General features: G+C 36.7%; 1 protein-coding gene across 1 annotated transcript in view; it reads left to right on the top strand.

Annotated features, from left to right (window-relative positions):
- The window catches only part of itih5.S (inter-alpha-trypsin inhibitor heavy chain family member 5 S homeolog), a 37,804-nt gene extending 34,223 nt beyond the window's left edge, over positions 1-3,581 (top strand). The window contains exons 13-14 of the mRNA XM_018255716.2: positions 416-793; positions 2,970-3,581. Of these exons, the coding sequence (XP_018111205.1) occupies positions 416-793; positions 2,970-3,253 (662 nt within the window). The 3' untranslated portion in view covers positions 3,254-3,581. The remainder of the gene's footprint in view (positions 1-415; positions 794-2,969) is intronic.
- The last annotated feature ends 8,736 nt before the right edge of the window (positions 3,582-12,317 follow it).

The raw sequence follows: 12,317 nt of genomic DNA, 5'->3' as shown, positions 1-12,317 counted from the left end.
TATTTGGACACCTATTGACTTTAACAGCGGCGTCAAAATTTACACGAGCATCAGAATTGACGCGGTCATCACAATTTGTGTTTCGTTTATTTTCTGCGATTTTGCAAATTTTGCTGGAAATTCACAAATTTTTCAACAAATCAGGACAAATTCGCCCATCACTAGGCCTCTGTGTACTTGCCAGGTAGTCTCAGGAACTCTCAGTCTGGACCTGATATGATATACTGTAAGTGACAGAAATCACCAGTGCCTAGTCATGGGCAGTTAGAAACATTACACAATCATGATTTGTATTATGAGCAAAAGGTTGTCATTACCTTTGTAACTGTATACAGTCTGTACAGAGACTGCATCTGGCTACATCTGGCTACATCAAAACTGGATTTTAATAAAATATTGTTTCTGTTTTTTCAAGGAGTAACAGTAAATGGGCAGTTGATAGGAGCTCCAGCTCCTCCCAATGGGCATAAGAAGCAAAGGACCTACTTCAGTAGGATTACCATCATTCTCAACAAGCCAAAACGATCTTATATAGAGATGACCCCATCCAAGGTCATTTTGGACAGCAAGGACAGACTTATTCTGCCTACTGACAAGAGCACTACAGTTAAGAGGGAAGACCTGATAATTGCAGTTATTGCCAACTCCAACATTACTGTAACTATTCAAGGCACCATCAGCTTTGTAATCCTGGTTCATCATTATAAAAACCCAGCTCCCTACCAAAGGAATCACTTGGGGTTTTACATTTCTAACAGCAAAGGACTGTCATCGAATTCCCATGGGCTTCTAGGTAATGAAAATATTATCAGTGCTTTAGGATGTAGTAAATGTAAACTCCACAAAAAATAGTGCAAGCACCATACTGAGATGGATATCTGGGAATACATTTCTCCAGCATTATAGTTTAGATATGCTAGCTTCTTAAGGATCTCAACTTTGTCTGGAAAAGTTCAGCTAGAAAAATGTATTCCTTTTGTATGTAGGCAAGTTCATTTTTGTGAATGACCAGCAGGAATGACCACTAAACCGAAGTTATCATAATTTCTGTACCCTGGCCACCTTTCATTACAGTATGACTAATAGAATGCTTTTGGTATAGATTAGCTACAGAGATACCATAAATAGAAGTAACTCACCTTTATGGGTTCAGATTGTTGCTTCTGTACCTGCAATAGCAGCAATAACAAGTATTTGCCATTGAATTAAATACCTCTCAAAATAAAACTAATGTGCAATTAAATAGTACATTTTGCTCTGCTTTACTTATACCCCTAAAATGTAATACTTTACCCCTAAAATGTGTTCCCAAAGCTGTTCTTCAGAGGCCAGGGCACTTACACACATACAGTATATTAAAGTATATTAAATGTTAACAAATCCTTGCCTTGTGGATGTGCAGCCAGCAGAGCTGTGATTGGCTACTTACAGCTTACTGTGCTTCTGGTATGGGAGTTAGGAGATGCTCACCTCTTCTTAGAAATATATATATATATATACTGCATATACACATATATGGGAAAATGCAATAAAGGTGTAATATAACATATTGGACTGTATTTCTTCATTACAGATGTGTAAAGAAATTGGATAACCATGCCATGGAACACTGTATAATCATTCTGGCTTTAAAGGAGAGGCAAACCCTAAAGTTAAAAAACCCTACCCCCTGCCTTACATAGACCCCCTCCCTACTCCCCCCCAGCCTAGCTGCTACCCTGGGCAAATGCCCCTAAGTCTTTACCCCTTGGTGCAGATTTTGTCCAGCGGGGCGCCATGAACTGGATTTTGTTCAGTTCACAAGCGCCTTCTTCAGCCGCTTCAGTAATCTTTGGGTCTTCTCTGGACGCTTCGGCAATTTCCGTGAGTCAGTGTCGGACTGGCCCACCGGGATACCAGGAAAACTCCCGGTGAGCCCAGGTGTCAGTGGTCCCTCATGCTGCTAAACATTTGGCCTTTTTCATGGCCATTCCCTATTTATATGAGAACAAAGAGGCTAAATAGATGGAATAATAGATTATAGTATGTAAAGAAAAAAGAGACTGGGAGAATAGAGTTTGAGTGAGGAGAGGAGAGGAAGAATAATAGTGCCCATGGTCTAAGGTTTTTGGGTGGGCCCCTGGTCTAAAGTTTTTGGGTGGGCCCCTGGTGTCCCAGTCCGACAATGCCGTGAGTTTGTTGAAATACAGAAAATTGCTCCAACTGCGCATGTGCCAATACGGCACTTACTTCTCAAAGATTACCAAAGAGAATAAGATGGTGCCTGTGAACTCCGCTTTACAGTATCTGCACCGGGGGTAATTAAAGACTTAGGGGCATTTGCCGGGGTAGCAGCTATGCTGGGGGGGGAGGGAGCGGGTCTATGTAGGGTAGAGGGGTGGGTTTTTTTTTAACTTTAGAATTTGCTTCTCCTTTAAGTAGTTTAACACTGGCCTAATTACTCTTCAAAAATAAGTAACAATTTCATCAAGTGAAACATTGTTATGAGCACCCTAGAAATCAGATATTGATTACTCTCTGATTATTAATACCTACACATACCCTGAGGGGAACTGCATGCTGAGATTTTAGCTATTTTGTTTATACTTTTGGGAAGGCTTGTGATGCTCGCTCCTAGGTAGTATGGAAATCAGCATCTAACTATGCTTTTATCTAACTATGCTTCTATTTTAATAAAACACCTAAAGACATTAAAATGGCATTTGGGGTAATGCAGTTGCTACCTGTTGATTGGTTGCTAGGTATATTTGGCATGGAGCATACTTTACACAAATTATTATATTATCATCACTATCTATCTCTATAAGCATCCCATATTCATATGTACAGTAACTTTTTTATTTCATATTAATAAAAACACTTGCAGAATCAATTATGTATTCAGATCAATATTTTACCTGCTGTTCAGTTTTTGTTTGTGTTTTGGTTTGCCACATTAAAACTTTCTTTATTTTTGTTTTCCATTATAGGTCAGTTCCTCTACAATGATGTTAAAATAACTAAAGTACAAGCTACCAACCAAACTTCTGATAATAGGTCTGGCTCTACTCTGAACGCTGTTACTTTGCTGAGTGTGAGAAATCGCTTGGTCCCTGTAATTAGAAAACAAAGAAAGATATACAATGGCCTTCATCAGGTGGACTGTTGGTTTGCAAAGAATAATGCGGCCAAACTCATTGATGGAACCTACCAGGACTACTTGATGTCCCATCTTTTTGACTGTGGAAGTGATTTAATAACAAATGAAGTGTAAAATACGACCTACTGAGGACTATTTCTTCTACATTCCACATTTACATATACTGAGCAATAAGAGATCATGAGACCTGGACAGTTTTTCAGTAAACAGAACTCGTTTTATATTAATAATATATTCAGGTGGCATTATTTAACAAAAAATATGGCTTGTGTAATAGCCAGTCATGTTCTTGTACAGAATTGTTCCCTTACTGTATTAATGCAATGTACAACTGACTTTTGTATTTGAATCAAAGATATTTTTATAATCATTAAACCTTGTGTAACCCCTTTTTGGCCACCCTCCTGTGCCAAAGGTTATACATCATACCATTTCTTACCAATTACAGGTCCTGAGTCCCCTTTGCTAGGTGAAAGGGTACTGGGAAAACTCAACTCTGGCAGTGCCTCCACCTAATGGGATCCGGGAATACACCTGCGGATGACCCCATTAAGAAAACATTCAATACACACACTTGCTTTATAAAATATCAACTTTATTTAATTTCCCTGTTTAGTTTAAGAAATAACAAAAAGCACAGCTTGTTCATGATTAAAACAATAGGCAAGAAGTATGTTCAGTGCAAGCCCTGTTCAGTGCATTCAGGTTGAACAGGGATATATTGCCAATTTAAGAACACATTCATACATGTTACTGTCAAGGGACAAAGATTTTTTAGATTGCTTTCCTCAAGGTCTCCCTATCAGTTTGATGACCCTTTTAAAATAAAGCATTGGAGCAAGGCTTGCCATTATTAAGGCTATGGACTGACAACCCCTGTCAAACATATCAAAGCAGAAAGAGGACATGTGACATGGAATAGGAGAATCAGTTTCCAAGACAAAACATGAAGGAGGATTTTAATGCTTGGAGCACCAACTCTAGTTCTGTATATTAGCTTGGAGTTGCAGGGTGTTTATATCAAAATCTTATTTCAAGTTATCATATAGTGTAGAGATGGATTAGTTTTAAAAAATTCAGGACAGGGCCATTTTTATCCATATGAAATGGGGGCTATTTGACCGCTAGTTGATTATTTTTTTTATGAGATTGCCACACGTTCTGGGGTTGGGCTCCACCAGTGCTGTTTCCACCCAGTATTAACCAATGACTTAAAGGAAAACTATACCCCCAAAATGAATACTTAAGCAACAGATAGTTTATATCAAATTGAATGACATATTAAAGAATCTTACCAAACTGGAATATATATTTACATAAATATTGCCCTTTTACGTCTCTTGCCTTGAACCACCATTTTGTGACTCTATCTGTGCTGCCTCAGAGATCACCTGACCAGAAATACTACAACACTAACTGTAACAGGAAGAAGTGAGGAAGCAAATGGTAGAACTCTGTCTGTTAATTGGCTCATGTGACCTTACATGTGGTTTGTATGTGTACACAGTGAATCTTACGATCCCAGGGGGCGGCACTTATTTTTTAAAATGGCAATTTTCTATTTATGATTACCCAATGGCACATACTACTAAAAAAGTATATTATTATGATAATGGTTCATTTACATGAAGCAGGGTTTTACACATGAGCTGTTTTACTCAGTATCTTTTAATAGAGACCTACATTGTTTGGGGGGTATAGTTTTCCTTTAAAGAAACATGCTGTATTTCAAGTGATACAATTTTATAACAATACCTTGCTATCCATCATGTGACTGCATTTGGCAGCTATTTTATTGCCTAAAAATAAACTTTTTATACTCTGTGACTTTTCCTTATTCATGAAGGTCAAGCTTAAAGTTAACGAATAGCGTGGGAGAGATCAAGTGCCATGACAACACTACTAAAAAGCTGCCCTATTTTTATTTATCAAATTTCAAAAACTGAGGGTATCATTTAATGAGAGGGATCTATAAAGCATAAACATGCAATTGATTCAGAATCCAGTTGCATAATTATTTTACAGCACTGTTTGTGACAGAAGTGACAATAACTACAGATTATTTCAATGCGATGAAATCAACAGTGTAAGTGTAAATTCTTTTTGGCTACTTTATGAATAACCTAAGACCTATTTTAGCTCATAGCAAACAAGAGATTATTATGACTTTTAGCTGGCATACATGAATTGACAATGTTAATAGAAATAGGGAAACACTTGGATTAATTAGCCTATTCTTTAAATGACTTCCTGCCAGGAACATTTTCCTTACAGTAAGGAAACTTCTAATAAATCTTAAAAACTTTAAACACAATGAAAGAATGCTCCCAGTAATTTCAAATTTGACCTAAGATAAATTGGGTTTTCAGTTGTGTTCACGTTGTGATTCAAAGTTAGCGCAGAGGAAATGAGCAGATTTTGTTCCCTGTAGAGAAATACGCAATGTAGTAAATGAATTACACAAAAGTGTGACTTCAATCGAATATTACTCCAGAAAGAAATTATGTGGATTGACAAGATAAATACCATGGCCCTATGGGACTGAATAAACATCTGAATTATTCCTGCTTCTTCTGAAATTGTAATGCCTTTTTGTGATGTCATTTGTATTGATAGTGGCTTGTAATTAAGATGAAATTGCCGATCTCTCAGTCATCTTACAGAGGAGCCAGAAGATGGACACGTGGAACTTCGCTGGAAAAATCTGGAAAATCGCTGGAAAATCATATGGAGTTTGGGGCATCTCCCCGGGGGGGGGGGGTAGTTAGCCTGGGGGGAAGTGGGAGGGCTACCTGGGGTGGGGGTAGGGTTTTTTCCCCCACAGGTTGATTTCTCCTTTAATATACCTGTGAGCTGAGTTACACATGTGAGAGCACTTGAGAAAGGAGGTTGTACCTCCAAAACGTTGTGTGGAGTTCTCAAAATAAACCACAAGAATTATTTAACACATTTGCCAGAGTGTGTGCCATCTGATTTTTATTAGAATACATGGATTGTTGAAACTTTTCGATGCAGCCGAGTTTCCAGAGCACCACATTGAATCGCATACAGAATCTTGTATTGTTTCACATTACACAAAATAGATACACCAATCATATTTCATTCCACAGATCCTAAAACCCATGTTAACAGGATTTTATCTGTTGTTTTATGATGTTACATAAAACAACCAGACTGTACCAGTGAAAAATGTTTGGAGCAGCTGGGAACAACCTGACTTTTAAATGTATATGTGGCTTTATCTTAGATATACAAAATAAATCTTTTGGAGTCACATTTTAGCACAGAAAAATCCACACTTTAAATCTGCTCTGTGAAGAAGTAGAGCACCTACTACAATGTACTGTAATAGTTACTGAGGGGCAAGAACCATGCCCTAGGCAAGTGAGCATCACAAGGAGAGGGACATATAGCACATTTATTCCTTTACCCATGACCCTCATGGGTAGAGGAATAAAGTTAAATAGAAGAAACCTACAGAAGGTTACATTAAATACAAATATGGCAGGGGGACACACAGTCTGTTGAGAAGCTGTTGGGACTTAGGAGGGAAACTGACACTAAAGGGCAGCTAGGTAGGCAGAAGAGGCATGTGCCTAGGGCACAGCGGTGGGACAAGGCACAAGGCACGTACCACATTTGCGCCTACCGATAGGGGGAAATTCATTAAAGGGCGAATTTTCTCTTCAGAAGGCTCCGACACACTTTGTGCCATTTTGCCATACATTAATTTGCAGTGCATACGCTAATTCATCAGAATGCGAAGTTACGTCTCGGCAGACAAATGCTACGGAAGTTTCACCAGTGGAAATTCGTCAGCACAAGCGTTTCATAGCAAACTTTCGCTAGCATTCATTTCTGCCTAGCAGAACTTTGTTCACACACTTACACTAATGTCAATTTAAAAATGGCGGGTACATAGAGATCAGATATATGTCTTTATTACAGATGTTGGTGCAAATGCTTGAAGTGGCCTTTTATCATTAAAAATGTCCAAGGAAGCAAAATAAAGACAAAAGACATCCTCTATTGTTCTAGACATGAGCCCTCCCTAAAACAAATGTGGCATGCCCCTCAAATGGTTAAAAAAAATACATTTAGCAGTTAAAAATTTTAAACACAATCCCACTTTAAAATCTGAAAAAATTCCAGCATTTTGTCTTTTTTAAGACTTTTCGGCATACAGGATATGATGTCACTGACATAAGATTGAGGAGGATGTAGCTTTATCTTTTCACTTTGCCAGGTATAATCTGGCGAAGCAGACCTGGCAAAAGAGATAAAGTAATGTAAAATTCGTACTTTAGTGAATTTGCAGAGTAACAATTGTTTGCCTGAGAGAAAATCTGCCTGGCAAAAGGGAGCAAAGCTTCGTTAGCAACAGTCTCTTTCGTACGGAAGAGCACTGGGGCCAGCAAAAAAAAAAAAATTATGGTGAATTATGACTTTTAAAAGTCATAATTATGACTTTAAATCTCATAATTATGACTTTTAAACTCATAATTATGACTTTAAATCTCATAATTATGACTTTTAAACTCATAATTATGACTTTAAAAAGTCGAAATTATGAGTTTTAATCTCATAATTATGACTTTTAAACTCATAATTATGACTTTAAAAAGTCGAAATTATGACTTTTATTCTCATAATTATGATTTTTAAACTCATAATTATGACTTTAAAAAGTCGAAATTATGACTTTTAATCTCATAATTATGACTTTTAAAGTCATAATTATGACTTTAAAAAGTCGAAATTATGACTTTTAATCTCATAATTATGACTTTAAATCTCATAATTATGACTTTTAAATCTCATTATTATGACTTTTATTCTCTTAATTATGACTTTAAAATGTCGAAATTATGACTTTTGCAGTCCTGCTTGCAGCTGAGCTTTCATCTACACAGGACATTACAGGCAGGGCATTTGGCTGCAAGCAGGCCTGCAAAAGTCATAATTATGAGATTTAAAAGTCATAATTTCTACTTTTTAAAGTCATAATTTCGACTTTTTAAAGTCATAATTATGAGATTTAAAAGTCATAATTATGAGATTTAAAGTCATAATTTTGACTTTTTAAAGTCATAATTATGAGATTTAAAAGTCATAATTATGAGATTTAAAGTCATAATTTCGACTTTTTAAAGTCATAATTATGAGTTTAAAAGTCATAATTATGAGATTAAAAATCATAATTTCGACTTTTTAAAGTCATAATTATGAGATTAAAAATCATAATTTCGACTTTTTAAAGTCATAATTATGAGATTTAAAGTCATAATTATGAGTTTAAAAGTCATAATTATGAGATTTAAAGTCATAATTATGACTTTTAAAAGTCATAATTCACCATAATTTTTTTTTTTTGCTGGCCCCAGTGCTCTTCCGTACTTTCGCTAGCGGATTGTTCTCTAAGTATGTTAGTAAATTGGCAATGTTCCTGCATATTGTATTTCTGGAGAATTTTCACTAGCGATGGCCACTTCACCCTTATGTAAATTTGTCCCCTAGTCTGGGTTCCTGGCACTGGAGTGTGCCATCACTGGAGCACGGTTTACCAGTTGCTTAGGGTCAGGACTGTGATCAGAATGGTCAGTAACTGGCTAATATAATAAATGGAAAATTAGCAATAGTAATACAATATTCAACACTGAATTAAGACCCACATTGCAATGGGTGTTAAGCCTGCTGTCTATTTTGTTTGTACAGTACTTCCTTTTGTTGTTGGGACATCACAGAGTCACACAAACTTTGATCAGCAGTCAGAGGCAAGTGATATTGGTGTGGCCCGACGACATATAAATATAATATAGGCTATATTACTTAAAACACACAAAAAATGTTTTAAAGAAAATCACACATTTAAAGGTTGACTTATTCTTATAAGAAAAAGGAAACTTGATTCAATCAGAAAGAGAATGTGGGTGTCCTGGTAAATTCCAATTGACTTTATTACTGTAATGGAAACATTGCATGTTTTGGGTGGAGTGCTATATTAAATGTATTTCCACTGCACAAATAGATCATTTGAATGCAGTCACGCTATGGTGTGCTCCATTTCATTTATATATTTAATCATTTCAAGTAGGCACATATGATATTAAAATATTAGAATGTAAAAATGTTGTATGTACAGACGTGTCCGATGAGCAATATATTTATCTGATTTGTGCTCCATCTCATAAATAGAATATTATCCTCCAGATGAATTCTTAAACTATCAGTTTAAAGTAGACACTTGAGCATGAATTTTTTCAGGTTGGGGCAAGTAGATAAAAGTAAAACGCACAAATATTTTGCTTGCAAAGACACAAATCAAGTGACTGAAACTGTTAATTCACTTGAAAGAGAGAACTATTGGACAGCTAAAATGTTTATGCCCTTATGGCAAAAAGAAATGCTGTGAAGAGGAAATGATATAAGTGTGTGGGGAGCTACAGTACATCAACTCATAACTCACACAATGGTCAGTAACTGTAATTTGTCTAATTTACACACTTGCATGAATTCACACACTTGCACTTACAGCCTCAGACTAGTGCCAAATGTCTGATCTGCTGGATTCCACTCATTTTCGTCTCTTCATTGACAGATACCATGTCGGCATGGGGGCATATGCACAGAGCAAATTTTGGAGTGAAAACGAGCATTTCATCCCTACACAGTAGTGGTGCTGAGTGCTCCAGTAGTGGTGCAGGCACAGGCAGAGGGGGGTGTTTTGGTTTGGGGAGGTATATTACAACTATATAGACAATTACCAATATAGGATCCATTATCTTGAATTATTGGTTGCAAAACAATCCTATTGGGTTTAATTAATGTTTATATGATTTTTAGTAGACTTAAAGGGGTGGTTCACCTTTAAGTTAACTTTTAGTATGTTATAGAATGACTAATTCTAAGTAACTTTTCAACTGGCCTTCATTTTTTCTTTTTTACAGTTTTTGCATTATTTCCATTCTTCTTTTGACTCTCTCCAGTTTCAAATTGGGGTCACTGACCCCATCTAAAAATCAAATACTCAATAAGACTACAAATATATTGTTATTGCTACCTTTTATTACTCATTGTTGTATTTAGGTCCTCTCCTATTCATATCTCTAATTCAAATCAATGAATGGCTGCTAGAGTAATTTGGACCCTAGCAACCAGATTTCTGAAACTCCAAGCTGGAGAGCTGCTGAATAAAAAGCGAAATAACTAAAAAAAAACACATATAGTAAAAAAATGGAAACCAAGTGCAAACTGTCTCAGAATATCACTCTCTACATCATACTAAAAGTTAATTTAAAGGTGCCAATACTTACTAATGTGAGGTCTACTTTTTAGTGATGTTGTACCATTATGATCTACATCCATAACACATTGTTGGCATTCTGTTCCATGGAAGATATTACTTAAATATTGATTTATGAAAAATGTTATGAAAATGTTTATAAAAAAATATTTGACACGCCGCACTGCGCAAAAAAAAAAATTGACACCCATAGACTTCAATGTATTTTGGCGAATAAGGGCCGTAATTGACACCTGTTTTTTCACTAAGTGAACTCCACACTGCTATTATTTGGAACGAGCCTCAATTAATTATCAAATTACACTGAATCAGCAGCATGCATGTCATGACTGTTGGATCTGTTGCTTTTCTATTACTCTACTACACCTACTAGTAAATTATTTACCATGTAGAAATATAATTTCTACCAAAAACAGTGTAGTTCAAGTATAAAGTGAGTGGGGCTTAGTCAGAAATAGGGCAAAGCCTGAATACAGTAACTTTCCTGGGCTTTTCTTTCATCAGTCTGCATATTACACAGCATTTCAATAGACATAGAGACATATGAATGTGGCTTACAACTAGAACAATGTCAGGATGCTTGCCTTGGGGGTCTATGGCCCGGGGAAATACGGCAGAGTAGTCGAATGGTAGCAAAACAGGCTTTTGATGAACAGGGGTCCTGCAGGATTGGTAACAATTGGCTGCCTGGTTACACTTGCCCACCCGACCCCTAGCAGTTGGGTGACTTGCATGTCAGTAGCTCAGGAAGGCATATGGTGATTGATTATTGGCAAGCTTTCTCTCTGGGAAAAGTTTTTTGTACTTCATGCTTTAAGTTTGTATAAAATCCACAGTGCCTATGAAAATACTGTACGCCTAGCACAATGTAGCTTGCAGTTTCACAGCACTCAGCTTGCATATCATTTGTTGGGTAGATGCAATTTCACCATGTCTATGCAAGTATACAGAATTAGCAGCCTCTAAGATTGTATCATATCTGCCTGCTTATTGTAGCTTCCCCTTGTCTGCTGGGGTAGAGGTAGGTTTACTATATTTATTTATTATATATATATTCATTATTATTATTGTTGTTATTTAAACTGATCACTTAGCTCCCCGGCACAAGGCTAGCCTTCATTTTCATAGAGCTTAGTTCTGGGTTTCTGGGCAGAAAGCTTTTCCCCATTGAAAAATAAACTGGGGGGCCATTTGAAGAGTAAGGGTACAAGCAACTAATATAAAAAAATAGCCCCCATCCCAGTCACGACAAGGTTATCAGTTATTTCTTTCTGTGGCTAGTTTTCACTACAGTGACCAAAATATCAGAGCTTGAGGAAAAGTGGTTGACATTTCCCTTTGAGCTAGGCCCTTATGGGCTAAGCTTGTGCAGCGTAGGGAGGTCTCTATACAGTGGATGGGCTGCTATGGAAACATAGACAAATACAAGAGGTCCTCTGCACTCAACCCATTATCAATATATTTAAGACAGAGACATTTTGTGCATACTGCTACTAAAAAATGCCTTACCCTTTAAACAAAACAGGGATTGTTTGTCCATATATTGCAATATATTTAAGCTGGCCACCTACATCAAAGTCATCCCCGATGTGGCCAGTTCCTACACTCAACTTGCATCTGATTCATTAAGAATTCTATTGCTTCATTCTACATTTCATAAAGGGACTAAGTTTTACCTGCAACTTACTTGCTGCTTTCAAAGTAAAACTCCCAAACTTGGTTGCCCTTTTATTAGCCACCAGTGGGATCACCTGACTATAGCTGCAACATGGAGCTGGCCAGTGCTCATGTATAAATTATAATACAAGAGGTCCTCTGCACTCATATTACCATAGTAGGTACATTTCCCTAATATTTCTTTAAACACACAAGCAC

The sequence above is a fragment of the Xenopus laevis genome, chromosome 3S, assembly GCF_017654675.1.
Source record: "Xenopus laevis strain J_2021 chromosome 3S, Xenopus_laevis_v10.1, whole genome shotgun sequence".
In the NCBI taxonomy this organism is placed as follows: Eukaryota; Metazoa; Chordata; class Amphibia; order Anura; family Pipidae; genus Xenopus; species Xenopus laevis.
Note: the sequence above shows the minus strand (reverse complement) of the source record. Positions and strands in the feature narration are given on the sequence as shown.